Below are 16,106 nucleotides of genomic sequence, written 5' to 3' on the forward strand. Positions count from 1 at the left end.
GGCCAAACGGCTAGTTTCTGCTGCCAAATAATTATGTGGTTCTAGAAACATAGACATATAGAATTTCATGGCCGATGAGAACCATTCAGCCCGTCCAGTCTGCACATTTGTTCCTGATGTAAAGACTCAGACCTTAATCAGTCCTTGGTCTTGTCTTAGATTCAGGACAGCTTTATGCCGATCCCATGCGTGTTTAAATTCCCTTAATGTATTAGCCTCAACCACTTCTGATGGGAGGCTGTTCAACGTATCTTCCACCCTCCCTTTGTTATTGTCCTGTTAGTGAAACCCTTTCGAATTCAAGCAAATACAACTAAGTGACCAATCAGATATCTAGATATAGCCTTCCTGGGATTTGATGAATACGAACTCTTCTGCTTTGGACACTGAATTATTATCTGCTTCTTTGTGTCCCGTGGAGACAGTCCCCCTGGCGGAATGACACGCTTTGTTCAGTCTCTGTTCAGTGAATATTCATGAGATCAGGGGACGATCGTCTGGTTTCCAATGGAGACAGTAAACAGACGGAAGAAATGCATGCGTCTCCTGGCCATCGTACACATTACTTCAGCCTCAACAACGAGTGAAAACAAACACTAAACGTCGCTACCTGTGCAAGGACTTTGTTCTGAAGCCAAGATCGCTTTAGAAAGTGTGTTACCGGAGATGAACGAGAAGATGATGTCATCCGGGTAACTCATTAAATCCCTAAATTGTCTTCATTTATTAAACAGAACCAGGAGACAAGAGGACAGCCCCGTTGGAGCTTGGACATGGAAAGCGGACACGTCTCCATCAGGAGGACCACTTCCGCTGGGTACAGATTGCCAGACAGAGGTACAGCACAGCTGGACTCTGCCTCGTCTTTAAATAAGTCGGGGGTGCGACAAAACCCACCACCCGGTGCCAGGAACAAGGAGAAACAAGCCTGGGGAGATGTGGTGAGGAAGGACGACACCTGGAGAGAGTTTGTGGAAGCGGAGAAAAGAGCAGGAAAGCGCTGGTGAGTCCTTCAGAACGTCACGAAAAGTGGATGTGAAACTGAGTAATAAAACCCCCTGGTGCTTCTGTTTATACAACCCCTGATCACATGTTCTTTATTCAATACCTGGATGAGCATTATGTGAGTTATAGTAACCAGATGATGGATCTCTTTTTGCTTAGACGTGAGTAACCGTTTGATTGTTTTATAGGGAGGAGAACTGGAGTTTCCTCAAAGAATATGACCCACTGGTAAGAAAATCCACAATTTAATACCATAAGTTATTATACGTGAATATCACGATTCATCCGAGCTTGGACACACGTTTATAAACATAATCCAAGAAGTGGGGGGCAAATTATGAGGAGCAGGTGTCTGTAAAATGCCTGTGAAATGATACATTTAAAGTAACTCCGGCTCATCCAGAAGAAGACATTTTGGGGTTCCTGGAACTCCGAGAAAGCAGACTCTACTTTCAAAGTTCCCAGAGATAATCGCTAGTGAGCTTCTTCTAGATTTTAAGCGATTCTCACCTTTTGTCCCTGTAAGTCTTATTTGTTATGTCCTGTTTACCCATTGTACAGCGCTGCGGAATATGATGGCGCTACATAAACATGGTGATGACAGTAGAGAACCCATTGGCCCATCTAATCAGCACTGCCATAAAGAATCGGCTCCATTATGTTTTTATGATCCATCTATTGGTCCGTCTTTTTATTTTGTCCCACCCTGAGACAGCGTATCACACGAGGGTCATGGGGCATATTTAGACTTTAGAATGCAAATGATATTGACGACTGTCTGTTCTTAAATCGCAGGGCAATAAAAAACAGCAGGAAATTCTCCCAGAAGAGGTCCCCGTTTTTTCAGAAAAAATACCCAATACTACAAATCAGAATATCGGCAGCAGGATCAACACTGAGCTGGGGAAGAGACTGGTCTGCATGGAGTATTTGCTCATGGGCGGAAATCAAAAGAGGAAACTTGGAAAGGAACTTCTGCCGTGTTAATACGTCATCTTTGTACTATAATAAAAAAAATGTTACACAAACATGGAGCTGGTCCGAGGCAGAAGGACCCTGTAACTGATTAAGATGAGTTGTGAGGCTTACAAGGCTTATTCTCAGAACAGATGTAATGATTAGTGGCAGATAGTGGTCCGTTTGCCAGAATGAAACATTTCATATCTGGCTTTTCATTAATAACTGAATAGGGGCAGAACATGGGGCAGATTATAGAAGATGGGAGTGAAAAGGAAAGTGACGATCTTAATTCCATGCATGCCAACTGTCCTGGGACTATCCCAATTTGGGTCCCAACTCCAGCTGCCTAGAGCTTCTCTGGGACACTAAATAAATTGATTGCTAATTACGCTGATCTGCGCATGCACAAGGACCATAAACCCATCGGTTGGCTGGAAAGCCATAGGTCAGCCTTTAGAAGCCACTGCAATCCCACATTATCTGAAAGCTCATTAAACCTCATGGTTGATGAGCATCTAATTCTAATAATCCTTTGCTGGTCTGTTTCATTATATGAGTGATGTTAAAACATTTACATTCTTGGCAACCAGTACATCGTTACATTTTTAGATACACTCATTTAAATAAAACTTTTTTATAAGCAACCCCCCTGATCATGCTGTATTTTTTTATATAATTAGATATTTGGTTGAAAATTGTAGAGTCTGACTGATGGTGCAGTAACTGGTAAACCCCACTTTATATCAGCAACTACAATATCACAACCACACACTGAGAATACAAAGCTAATTATTTTTTAAGTAAAAGAGCACCAAGGAGTGGTATATATATATATATATACTCTAGTCTGTGTGTCTCCCCAACAACTATCTTGCTGTTTAAATTTAAATAGACGAGAAAACAGCACTCACACAGATGAACTTGTTAGATTGCAGTTAGCAAACTCAACCACGAGGGGGCCCTTTTTGTAAATGGCAGCAGTAAAGTTTCTGGGAATACAAGCTCCGGGATACTTACATCAGCAGCAGACATGTCTGAGGGCTGAGCATTCTGGGAGTTGTAGCACTTTCCACAAAGTAGTTATTTATAATAATAAACCTGTAGATTGTACGCTGGGTTGAGCGGAGCCCTCCTCACCTGTTGTTTCCGTATGCCATCTTGTTATGTTATATACTAATTGTTATGTCCTGTCTACCCTTTGTGCCGCGCTATGGAATCTGATGGCGCTATATAAAACAATAAATAATACTACTACAACCATTATTACTTATTGGGAAAGGCTGGTACCCCAGAGCCTTTGGATACCTTGTTAGCGTGGCTGCCGTGGGATGTAGAATCCCCCTCCACCTATTGGCCAGTGCTGGGAATTCTCCTGGTTTGGCCCGGATCCTCCGGGTCGCGGGGTCCTGACACGCCCCACTCCCTGCCCATTTACCCCAGAGTCAGCGGGAACGCCCCGACGCCAGCAGGCAGTCCTGGTGGCGTCCCGCAAGGGTAGGCTCCGGGTAGCCGTGCTCATGACTAGATCACCATACAGGGCAGGGGGTGAGGTGAGCCCACCCCGGATTGGGTGCAAACATAGCTGCTAAACAGGGCTGGTCCCAGACCAAAGAGCCCCCCACTCAAGAAGCCTCTTTGTTGCCCTAAACCAATACCCTCCATGACGTCGCTGCAGACAGATCTCTTGTGCCCTCCTGCCTGGTACCAAACCTGCCTGGTATGATGTCATTTTCTGGCTCTACACTGGGGTATGATGTCACTCTCTGGCCCTGGTGACAATGATTGACGGTTTAACTGCTTGGTCCCGGTCTGTAGACACTGGTGTAAAAAAGCAGGACTTTCTAGATAAAACCCAGAGAGTCGGGTGGTGGTGACCTGGGTGAGGGACATTGTCGGTAAACACATCCGCTTGTGGCCAATACAGAATATATTAACAATTAACATGACTTATAGAAACAACCTCCCAGCATGCTGAGTGTATGTACATACTTATATATGAGAAATATAGCCATGTACTCTAGGGAATACAACTCCCATCATGCTCAGTGTATGTTATTTATATATTATTATTTATTGATTTATATAGCGCCATCATATTCCGTGGCGCTGTACAACGGGTAGACAGGACATAACAAAATGTTCTATGGACTACAACTCCCACCATGCCCAGTCAAGGTATGTAAATAATAACCCAATAACTCGACATTCACGACAATGTACCGAGCAAATAAAGTTTTGTTCCGTGAGCTGCAACTCCAACCAATCACAGGCGGCGGTGTAAACAGCGCTTTTCTGCGCTCCACAGACATGTCACCTGGCTGAGCATGATGGTGGTTGCAGTCAGCAGTAGCCGTGCTTGCTGCCCCCCCCCCCCGGCAAGGGGGAGGAGCCCGCCGGCAGCAGGAAGAGGAAATGGGGGAGTGCGCTCTCCGTGCACTGACTTCGCAAAGGGCTGTAGGAGCAGAGTAGTTGCTGCAGGGATGGACACCCAGATGCAGCTGCTGGTCTTTGCCAACTGGAGCACCCTGCTGGTGAGCATGGTGCTGAAATTCCCGCAGATCCTGTCTGTCATGGCGGCCAAGTCCGCGGAGGGGCTCAGCCTGAACAGTGTGCTGCTGGAGCTCAGCGGGTGAGAGTGGGCATGTGAAAGGGTTAAAGAGGGCACTGAATCTGTACCCCCCCCATGATCTGCACCCCCCCCATGATCTGCACCCCCCCCATGATCTGCACCCCCCCCATGATCTGCACCCCCCCCATGATCTGCACCCCCCCCATGATCTGTACCCCCCCCATGATCTGTACCCCCCCCATGATCTGTACCCCCCCATGATCTGTACCCCCCCATGATCTGTACCCCCCCAATGATCTGTACCCGGGGGGTGGGGGGGGTTGATTTCATCAACAGCCTGCGTCCTATTTACCAAGCCGTCCGTATTGTTACAGAACCCCTGCACCTGCGGCAGGCATTACGGTGGCTGGATGTCATGGGAGTTGCAGTTCACATTTTGTGCTTTGTGAATAATCCAGTGTTTCATCACAAAAACTTGCAGCCCAAATGTTGCAACTTACTTAACAGAGCCCTAATATCAGGGCAAATAACCGTTAATTATTATTATTATTATTAGTATTATTATCATCATTAAAGCCAGCACGGAATCACTGGGGCCACAAACTCTTCTCTTCTACCTGCGCGCTCTTCCGCATTATTTTATTTTATATAGAGCTGATCATCCACTTTTAGACTTGGTCCGATTGTATTATTGATGCAAATATTATTTACATTGTTATTATTAGTATTGTTTATCTTATTCATATAAATATATTATCTATTATTATTTATATTTTATTCATATGAATCAATTATTATTAGTAGTAGTGGTATTATTTATATTTTCCATATGAATATATTTAGTTGTTATAAATAATCTTTTATTGATATGAATAGATTATTAGTAGTATTGTTATTTATATTATTTTATTCATATGAATATATTAGTTATTATTATTAGTATTGTTATTTATATTATTTTATTCATATGAGTATATTAGTTATTATTATTATTAGTATTGTTATTTATATTATTCTATTCCTATGAATAGATTATTATTATTATTATATTCATATTAATAGTAATTTCTTTCTATTTATAGAGCAGCATCAGATTGCGTTGGGCTCTGGGAGGGAGAATACGTGGTTGGCAATAAGAATGGGTTGAGGGTCGGCTGTTAGACTCACGGCTCCCTACAAGCCGGTATTGTTCCGCAGGCGTGTGCCTTCCCGGGGCTTATTGTGTCCCGTCATTATATGGGGTCCGCACCACAGATTATTAGATAGTCCCCGCGTTAAAACGTTTGCTTAGAAGATGAAGGAGGGGGCTCGCTGGCTTTAATCTGACGTTTTTATTCCGCTAGATTCCTCGTGTTTCTGCGATATCAGATTTACTACGACTACCCCATGGAAACCTACCTGGAGTATCCTATGCTCATCGCGCAAGGTGTGTAAGGACTGCTGGCGGGTTTCTGATGAATACGGTTTCTTTTGGGGTTTTCTTGGGTTTTTATCGTTATTTTGTGTTTCAGATGCTGTTCTTTTACTGTTTATTTTTCACTTCAGTGGAAGCCTGAAGAGCGCGGTGACCTACGTGGGCATGTATCCTTTCTGTTATGGCAAGAGAGAGACTGTAGTAGAAGTTGATACTTTTTATTTGCTCAACTTAGAAAAAACCTGTTATAAAAATAAATATTAGGGAACTGGCGATGGCTGAGGATTCTACTTCTATTGTATTTCTATAGTATACATACAAACCATATACAGTATGCTGTATATATTGGCTACGTTCCTTTTACTCCTGGCCCTACGATGATCGGTGGTTCCTGTGTCGTCAGCCGTTGCTCTCTGTAAGTTTTGTAGATTGCTGCTCTTCCCGCCGGGGGGAGATTCAGTTCCTGGAAATGGATACTGCTGGGAAGTTAGAGAAGTTTGTAAAACCTTTCAAGGGAACAAGGAATCGATTCACTTCGCTTTCTGGTCTCCATAGACCCCTCTTCAGAAGTTGCGTTGAATGTGAGAGCGATAATAGAGAAAGAGCCCCTTCGGTGGAGTATATTCAGCCGGTGCAATGCAGACGGCAGCTTTAGCCAAACGGCCGCTTCGTATTCCCACGTTACTGAATCCCAGCCAGAGAACCGAAGAAGGGCTCGCTAAGTGCTGGCAGAAAGTTCGCTCTTACGGTTGGGTTTTATTGCTGGCCGGGTCTGATCTCTCTTATTATTTAGTAATAATTAGTATCGTACGTTTGATCCAGGAAAAACCTTATTGCTTTTGAAGTCAAGAAGTGAGCCCAACCCACAACTCCTGCAAACTCTCCCTTAAGTGAATAAACCCCTTTGTCTTTTTTTTCAACCTGAGTAACCATGAAACGTACATCCTAAAAGCTGCCGGTGCTGAGCGGTAGATTAGTTACGGGGTTCCGTAGAGTACTGCCGTGTATTAAACCCAGAGTAACTCGCAGACGTTATCTTTGTATCCTTCCGCATTTAATACAGTGTGACGGTAAGGATACCAGCTCCATACTAACAATTCCGCACGTTATTAAATATGCTTTTCAGGGGCGTGCCGTTGATGTTATCACCTTAACCTCAGATAAGGTTTGTGGCGTTATGGAACCTGCTGGTCCTGCGGAAATGGATGATTGACGTGGCGCTGGTGAGCTCCGTGTGAATGAGGACTTTAGCCGTTATATAGTTGTACTGAGTATCTACGCTGCGCCCCGCATGCGGTTTTAGGAGTCTAATAGTATTATTGGGATTTATAAACTGAAGGGCAGGTTAGAGATTGATCCTGGATCTCATTTTTGCTTCCTAATCTCCTTTGGCCAACTTGGGCTGTAAATTTGTAGCAGGCCGTTGGAGGCATTTATTGCACGGGCGTAACTCAGAGAGCTTTCCTTGCGTGTTGGTTCTGCACGGCTCTGGGCTAGCGAGGTTGTGGTCTTTATGGAATCATCTCGAGGACATCAAGCGTTAACTGCGCACAGTTAAGGCAATAATCCTTGGAAGATCTACGTTTAAAAAAAAACAAAAAAACACACCTTTTCTTCCAGCAAAAAAATTTGAATGAGACAAAGCGCTTCGATGAGTCTGGGAGTAGGAATGGTGTTGCTTATGTAGCAGACCCTGTTGCGTAGACCTCCATTGATGGTGCTTCAGGGTTTGTATCGAGAGAGAGTATGTCTTTTGAGATAGAAGAATTGCTCTGACCTCGTCATCCCCACCATTTAAACGTTTATGTTTGGGGGGGTAAGGCTAGAAGCTTTTTCCAAAGCTTTTTATGTGACCTGTTGACAGAAGAATAGTGTATTTTAGTTAAACGTTGTGCTTTCTGCTGTTTTTATACACATTGTTGTGAAATGTAAGAATATGGTGAAACGTTCATACATAAACACCCAGCAGCCGCCCTGAACTCCCGCAAAGGAGGGACTGTCCCACCAAGAGAAGGATACTTGTCAACATTTTGCCCATCCCTACTTGGTGTGCATTGCTCATTCTGGCTTTCATACGACACCCAAGCGGTTTATGTCTTTAAATTTGGGATTTTTACCCTTTTTTTGGTCACTAAAAATCTCTGTAACTTGGCTATCTCTGCAGTCATTTACTGGCGCCTGCTTGGTTTAAATTTCTGCCTCTGGCCTCGGCCGTCACTCAAATAATCCGCCCTCAAGTGGAATTTCTAGGGTAAGAGGTTTCCAAAATCTACTTTCAAAGTTCCCACGTCTGCTTCGCTGGCTAAACCGGTTCTAATACGGTGTGGGAGAGAATAAGAAGGCTTTCCGTCGCCCGAACTCCCTATTCCCACAAACCACTATCTGGCTTCAGATATGCCGGAATGTGCAACGGCCAGGCCTCTTCAAAGTCACCGCTCTACAAAGCTCGGGGGAGAAGAAAAGCTGCATTGTTTATAGATGATGGGGTTAATTCACTAAACAGTTGCGGTGACTGCTCATCTTACCACAAGTCATCGAAACCAGGTGTTCGGTGAACACATCTGATTGTGTGCATGGAAGCCGTGCGTTATTGTGAATTGTGTGGACATCGCAACTGTTACACATTAGTGAAGGTTATGAATCCAGCAAGTGTCAGGTGCTACAATCTCAGCAAAAAATGGAATGACATAATTTAAATATAAAATAGAGCACAATGCGGCCTCATACATACATACATACATACATTTATTCATTCATTCATTTATACATACATTTGTCTCGCACCTCTCCAGCACTTAAGAGGTCGTTAGTAACAAACTTGTTCAAACAGTATCATTAAGGTGAAAGCAAGTATGAACTTTAAACAGAGTTCCATGGGAGGTCCAATGAGCGCACCCCTATTTATTAAAGGTTGGAGCAATCCACCGCCCTGGGGGGCTGGCATCGCCCTAGACTAGGGGATTGGTGCCCGTCGCATTAATAATGTGTATTTAATAAAATTCTATTTATTTGAATGCTACCTGCTTAACTTGTTCTTTAGGGGATTATATATTATTCATGTTCCTTCCCAGAATCTATGTACGGTGATCAGCGCTTCAAGCAAAGTCCTTCAGCTCCAGTACCTGTGGAAGACTAAGGATTCGGGCCAGGCCAGTGCCCTGACGTGGGCTTTTGCCACATACACCAGCGCAAGTAAGAAACGTGGTCTAAAGCTACATTTTAACAAAGCTTTTTCTCAATGTGTAGCCATTCCGCATTATTTCCGCTTCTTAAATACCTTACGTTCTCACAGTATTTATTATTAATCGTTTTGGCTGTCAGTGGGTACATCCCTAATGCCGTAACTGTTTGTCTTCGCAGCTAGAATATTTACCACTTTGATGACCACAGGAGACAAGGCTGGTACGTGATACATTAAACTGATTCATATTCACACATTCCGCTCTGCCCCTGCTTAACGCGCGGCGATAAACCTTTTCAATTATCTTTAAGGTCCCAACCGACCATTACTGTCCTGCTTTATTCCGATGTATTGGGAATGAAGGAGATTCCGTATTAAATGCATTTTCCTCTGCAGTTCTGCTCCGGTTTGTCGTGGTGTTATTTCTGAACGCGTGGGTCACCCTGGTAATAATGAAATACAAGAAGAAGAAGAGCACCAAAGTCGAATAATCCCATTATTACGCCGCGGGTACGGCACCTCGGAAGCATTCCGCTCCCGTCATCTTTCGGTGTAGCAGCGCGTGATGGAGCAACGCTTGCATTTCTTGTCTGTACGTAGCGTTACATGCACACTGCGGCTTGCGGAGCTCTTCTGGTTTGGGTTAGAGCGAGGTTACGGGTGTATTTTATTTTTATATAATTACTATATTTTATATAACGCTTATTAGCCCGATCCCTGTCCCAGACTGCGGTGGATTTTGCTACCTTGCGCGTGTCCTGTTAAACTAAAGGCTAAAGAGAGGATCTTATTTTTGTAATGATTTTTATTAAGGTTTATGGGTAGGCTTAACCATACACGTCGCACCATTTATTACACAAAAACAGCAGAAAACAAGATTTTTTTTATTCTGTGGAATGTATTGTATGTAAAAAAATTAATACCAATAAAATGAAATGTGGAGAATGGTAATGGGCTGTTTTGCATTTAATGAACATACACCATAAATAAACCATACATTTTTAACCATTTAAGGACAGAGCTCTTTTTATTTTTTGTACTCTTCGTGACAATGGCTGTTAACATTTCTGTGCTGCTTGTGTTTAGCTGTAGTTTTCTTCTCTCATTTACTGAACCCACACAAGTTATATATTATTTTTCTTTTCAAGACAGTACATGTGGTACCTGCATTGGAAACTTCTTAAAATTTTAATGTGCCGCCATCTTGCTAGAGGCAAGGCCTCTCACTATGGCACTTAAGTCCCCATATTTCAACAGCACCGCTTGGGAGAAGAAATCGATCTTAAGTCATGATGTTCCAGGCATGTCGATTTTCATGCGACGTGCCTGGCATATTGATTCTCATCGAGGGGTTAATAGATTGTAACAATTACCAAGGATAGTTACTTCTCCCCCTCTATCCAGATCATAGCGATTACAGGAGCAGCTTCCCAATCAACCTAAATACTATAAACCATTTACAACGCCTTTTACTTGCATGCATTTAGCTTTACGTGTAGTAAATAGCTTATACATCGAGAAGGAAAATTGCCTTGTTATATTTATTATGTAAAATATTACTCTGGGTTAAATAACTGCATATAGTCGCTGGCAGGTGTAAGGAAAGCCACGTGTTCCTGATGAACGATATCTTATACCCAGCGCGAGTGTCATCGTTAGATGAAGGAAGGTCACTAGGAACAATAAAGTTTATTCAATCTGTAGAATACATCTCTGGTCGTTCTGGGACTTCACCACGAGCTTTACTTACGGGATGGGGCTTCATGGTCCCCGGGGGAGCGCCGGGTGATTCAGCCCTCGCCTTCTGCTCTTCGGAACCCGAATGCATTATTCTGACATGATGGAGAATTCACAAGATTTTTAACTGTCATCAATTCCTCCTTTAAAGTAAAAAAACTGCGACCCCTTATTTAGGATTTATAAATATGTTGGTGATTTTCTAGCTTTTACCATTCCTCCTACCACCGCTGTTGTCTATTATGCATTCATTTATGTTCAAGTACTGGAATATCTAGGTTTAATCTATCAGTATATACACTTTGGGTTTACAGTCAATACTATCAGTTGTCCAGAATGATATATGCCAGGGGCGTCCAACCTGCAGCCTTCCAGCTGCTGCAGGACTACATCTCCCATAATGCTAAGGGCTAGCAGAGGAGGATGGGAGATGTAGTCCTGCAGCAGCTGGAGGGCCGCAGGTTGGGCGCCCCTGATTTATGGAGTCACCGTCCCAATACTTACACGTCCATCCACATGCTGCAGGGCAACACGTTACTTCTCGTTAATACAGAATGTCAAAACATGGAATTTTATGGCAGATAAACATTCAGCTAATTACTCCTGCTATAAAAACTCCTAATCCTAATTCAGTCCTTGCTCTTGTCATACATTCAGCACAGCCTTACACGTCAGCATAAGATTAAGCAGTTAAGGGCTTGAAACATATAAGACATCGTTTCTTTCCACCAGGACAAGGCCTGTAAGTGGCGAAAAATAACTTTTTTTTGCATACGCCTCTGGTCGCCCTGCGTTTCATTTATGGTTGGCATGGAGGCATATCCTGGTTTTATATCCGCTAATGACCGGTGGGAGGAACGGTGACTACAGCCTAAAGTCAAAGAGGGGCTTGTGTTTTGGAATCCAAAGCAAGGTGGGAGCCGTTACACCTAACCCATGCGTTCTAAAATTCCCTCACTCTATTAACCTCTACAACACCTGCTGGTTGACCATTCCACTTATCTACCACCCTTTCAGTGAAGTGAAAATAATTCCATGCATTGTCTGGAGACTGAATCCAAGCTCCCAGACAGAGGGGAATTCTACCAGTGCTAAGTAAAAGTTGAAATCAGGACAAAAAAGACAAATGTGGTCAATTAGCCATGCAATAACTCACGGGGATAGTTGGAAATATTACATATCGACAGATCAAGTAACCAGAGAATAACCGGATGACTTCATTAAATCAAGACACAGGAACTGAAGGCTACATGTTATAGTTTATTGTCAATATGGTTAACATCTTATCATACTGTTTTCTGTATAAAACATGCAGTTTCAGGGATATTTATGAGTACAGAATGAAGGAGCCCACATAAATTATATATATTTATATTTTTTTATAAGACCATGTAAAAATAGTTCAAAGCAAGTGCCTCTCAGGGGGCCTTACTTTTTTTTTTCCATTTCATCCCAACTACACATTTTCCAAAATGCCGTGTTTGAAATGTCTCTGAATACCCAGAGAAAACGTTCCCAAATATTAAAATACATCTACAGCAGGGGTTGGCAATTTGCGGCTCCGCCGACAAAAACGAGCTGCAACTCCCGTGGTCCTCCGCTAGCCAAGCTCTCGTCTCGGCGGGGCCTTGAGGGGGATCATGGGAGTTGTAGTCCATAAGTGGCCGGAGGGCCGCATTCGGTTAACTCCTTCCTGATATACAGTATGAATGAAGCTTGTGAAAGCCCTTGTATGTGCGTGTGCAAGGAACACTTAAAAAAATATATATAAATCACAGATGCGCCTTTGTTGTAAGAAATAAAAACATACCTAGAATGCTAAAGAAGGCCAAAACGGGTCGTAGCACTTAATGAAGAGAATTAAAGAACAAAGTGAATCGCAAGGAGGTCTTTTTGGGATTAAGGTGTAAGAACCGAAAGAGACGTTGGCTCCGATCCATTCTGTTTACATGTTTTCAAACACTTTCAGCGTCTCTAAGATGACTTGACTACATTCAGAAGAAGACAGTGATCTGGTACGTCTGCAAATAACGCGCTGCCTCCTCCCGGCTGGAAACAAGCGTTGGAATGGTCAAAAAAATTAAAAGTTTGACGTCTTTAAGGCAGCCGGAGAGTTCATGGAAGATAACGGTTTTCAATAATAAGAAGAAAAGGTTTCTCAGGGTCTATTAAATCTTAGACAAGATGCTCAGCACTTGCATGCAATTTATTTTTTTTGTGTCCCCGTACAAAAGGACCAATAATGATCGGACTCTATGGCTTCGTACATGTGCATAGTTACAACCGCGGCGGGTAACGGTATCTCAGTCAACGAGTACAAAAATAAAGTATGCCGTTCTCACCAAGCCCCTCGCGGTGTAGTACAACAGAACTATATACACGGTAGAATGGCCGCTCCGTCGGGTGCTCTTTGCTTGGCCGCTGTTGAAATATCGGTGGGCGACGGATCTGTACAGAGCACCGACACGCTACGGATCCGTCGGTTGTGATCTTTGCACCGAGTAATCCATCCGTTCCAACGTAGTGTAGAATTTTCGACCAGAGGAGAGGCGTTTGTAGGGCTGGAGTTACGCCTCATCGCTACCCAAGAAAAAGATGGCGTCTCCAACTAAAACCGCTGGGTCTCCTTCGGCGCTGGAAGCACCTTCCGTACATACGTTGCTTACGCTCCGCGGCGTGCTGGAAGGAGAATGAAGAGCTCGGAAGCCGAAAAAGGGAAAATCCTTGTTATGATTCTAAGTATCCCAGTGTGAATGCTGACCATCCGCAGGATCCAAAGCCACTGGTCAGATAACATTATTTCTATATATTTATATATTGCAGCAACAATTGTGTAAACCTCTGATATATATAGCACAGTCTCTTAGGAAAAAATATATATATATAGTTTTGTTTTTTTTTGTCTGATTTCGGGATGCTCAGTCTTATTTACTTAAACTGGAAGAAAACCGTCTTGAAGTGAGCCTGCATTCACGGAAGGCAGTTAGCTGAAAAAGAAATAAAAACAAAGACAAAAAGTCAGAGACAGAATAAAGGGGCATCCACCGTTTTCACATCGTCAAAGCTTTCGGTAATCGCCTACAGCAGCAATATCTAGCGTTACCCCCCAGGCAACAATGCTGCCTTTAAAATGTGATATTACATTAAATGCACAAAATGTGGGGGTCTGTAAGGTGAGATATCTGGTTTTACAACGCAAGGCCATAATGCTTAATCCCTTAATGACGGGCTCAAATTGCATTGTTTTCAATGGGTTCCCATTATCCTTAAGGGGTTAAATATCCCTTTGGTTTTGTATTTTTTATCATGTTTTGTGTATATTTTATGTTTCATAACCTGTAGCAGTGACCCGATTCAATTTCAATCTGTACGCTTGTATCTGTGCTTTATTCATCACGTTCCTTTAAAGAATAACCCTGTGAGGGGGTCAGAATTTCTTACACCAGTACCCAATAGATGGCACAAATACTACACAAACTGCCGGTGTTGTGTATTATTGTGCTATTTCACACACACACTGGGGTGCTTTTGTCACATTATCATTCAGCGGCTGCATTAGACACAACGGAAAAACCACAAGCATGCGGCAAACGACAAAACTTACCTGTGAAGAATGAAAACACCTGGAATAAAGAAGTCTACAGGCCAGAGGAAAGCGGACACGAGGGACGCAGCGCGATACGCACACACTTACTTCTTATTCATTGATATTTAATGTGCTTTATGCTTTGGCAAAGCTTCTAGGTCGGAAAACAATCATTTAAAAATAAACGTGTCAAAATCTTTAACCTGTTCTGTAATAATATAGTATTGTAGCTCTGAAAGATGTATCCCGGTTGGCTGCGCATGTAACAGCGGGGTAACGCTTGGTAACATTTTCTACCACGTGCAGAACACAGGAGAATGATTTAGAGGAATACCCAGAATGCTCCGTCTCGGAAAATGGGTAACAAAACTAGCATTTAACGTGAATTTTTCTAAGCGTTTTCCCCCCAATAGTTTATAGGTTCCCTCTGGCATTCCAGATAACAATAATGGCCGACGTATCAAGGAGCGGACTGGATGCGGCCCACATTGTAATGCACAACACTACAAACCCAAAGCAACACACACAACACACACCAAGTCACAACTCATGCTAATGATGATCTTTACAGACCCGTGTTGCAGGAGAAAAGGGAACTTTTAAGAAATCCTCTCAATTGAACTATGCATTATGCAGGGCTGCCACGGCCTCTCTCACAGGAGAGCCCTGCTGGCTTTTCATAAGGTAAAGCTGAGTTGGAGTGACAAAATATTGAAATATGCCTTTGACTCCCTGCTATAGCCGAAGGGCATGCGCAGCATACTCACCACCAGCCAGCTACAGCACTGGCTAGCACGAGTCCCTGATGAGACCCCTGCGCACACGCAGAATGCGCTCGGGGTGATTTCAATGAGAATGCTTTCCTGCCAGCCACAGGAGGTGCAAGATCCGAGAGCATGGCAGGGGCTACATCTTTACATTAATATGCTGCGGGGGGGCGTCTATATGGGACACTAAACTGCATCAATCACTGCATAAGCTATTAGCTGGCTGCGGGTAGCTGCTGGTTTGGAGTTTACAGTATTCATTGTAGAAATCAGGCAAAGTCATGCGCAGGATCACGGCCGACTAAAGAGTCTTCACTTTAGTAACACACCATACAAAACGCAGGCAGGCCACACTCAATGAGAGTGCACTCCGAGCGTGTGTTACCCAGCTTACGTCTTCAGAAATCAAACACATCCTCGTCGTCATCCTCTACATCATCCAGAGACCAATCCCAATCGTTAAATGCCAGATCAAGTAATCTGTAAAGGAGTTTGCGGTTCAGGAATTAGAGGACAGGGTTAGGCGCCCCGGTGTCTCAGGGCATCGATACAGGCGACACGGAGGAAAGGGGGGACGTTACTCGACACAACCGACACAGCGATCCTAACGTAATGTTCCCAGCTCTGAGGGATCATCAGCCACTCAGCCACGCAGTTCTTATCTACGGTGCTTTTATAGGGTAAGATTTTACAGAAGACTCTTTCACCAACAATGGCCGATGTCACCGCCTGCTCGTTACCATGGTGACGGGGCCAAACAGGAGTGAGACTGTAAGCTTTGCCGATAAAACACGAGGAGCTGGAGATAAGGTTGACGGCTGCGCTTCTTTCTTGTAGCACTTCCAGTGTCTGGCCCACGAGCCGCGGGTAGCAAAAATAACGGGCCA

At 43.6% G+C, this 16,106-nt stretch overlaps 3 protein-coding genes across 8 annotated transcripts in view; 2 read left to right on the forward strand and 1 right to left on the reverse strand.

The window, feature by feature from the left end:
- The first annotated feature begins 584 nt into the window (after nt 1-584).
- C3H2orf50 (chromosome 3 C2orf50 homolog) lies at nt 585-2,025 on the forward strand. The gene is made up of 4 exons (XM_053459720.1): nt 585-652; nt 735-1,003; nt 1,194-1,233; nt 1,801-2,025. The coding sequence occupies exons 2-4, from the start codon at nt 774-776 to the stop codon at nt 1,990-1,992; spliced, it is 462 nt and encodes a 153-aa protein (XP_053315695.1). The 5' UTR covers nt 585-652; nt 735-773; the 3' UTR covers nt 1,993-2,025.
- A 2,340-nt stretch (nt 2,026-4,365) lies between these two features.
- SLC66A3 (solute carrier family 66 member 3) lies at nt 4,366-10,134 on the forward strand. The gene is made up of 7 exons (XM_053459130.1): nt 4,366-4,594; nt 5,878-5,960; nt 6,046-6,115; nt 7,114-7,171; nt 9,020-9,140; nt 9,309-9,350; nt 9,526-10,134. Exons 1-7 carry the CDS (start codon nt 4,446-4,448, stop codon nt 9,618-9,620), a joined length of 618 nt encoding a protein of 205 aa, XP_053315105.1. The 5' UTR covers nt 4,366-4,445; the 3' UTR covers nt 9,621-10,134.
- A 1,972-nt stretch (nt 10,135-12,106) lies between these two features.
- The window catches only part of ROCK2 (Rho associated coiled-coil containing protein kinase 2), a 74,623-nt gene continuing 70,623 nt past the window's right edge, over nt 12,107-16,106 (reverse strand). For 4 of the 6 annotated variants that reach the window (XM_053458757.1, XM_053458754.1, XM_053458756.1 and 1 more), the window contains 2 exons: nt 15,614-15,699; nt 12,107-13,853 (listed from right to left, as the gene is read on the reverse strand). In XM_053458757.1, coding sequence (XP_053314732.1) covers nt 15,618-15,699 — 82 coding nt within the window. In that variant the 3' untranslated portion in view covers nt 12,107-13,853; nt 15,614-15,617. Of the gene's footprint in view, nt 13,854-15,604; nt 15,700-16,106 lie in introns of all 6 variants that reach the window. The other 2 variants (XM_053458753.1, XM_053458755.1) reach the window with 2 other exon arrangements.

The sequence above is a fragment of the Spea bombifrons genome, chromosome 3 (assembly GCF_027358695.1).
Source record: "Spea bombifrons isolate aSpeBom1 chromosome 3, aSpeBom1.2.pri, whole genome shotgun sequence".
NCBI lineage: Eukaryota > Metazoa > Chordata > Amphibia > Anura > Pelobatidae > Spea > Spea bombifrons.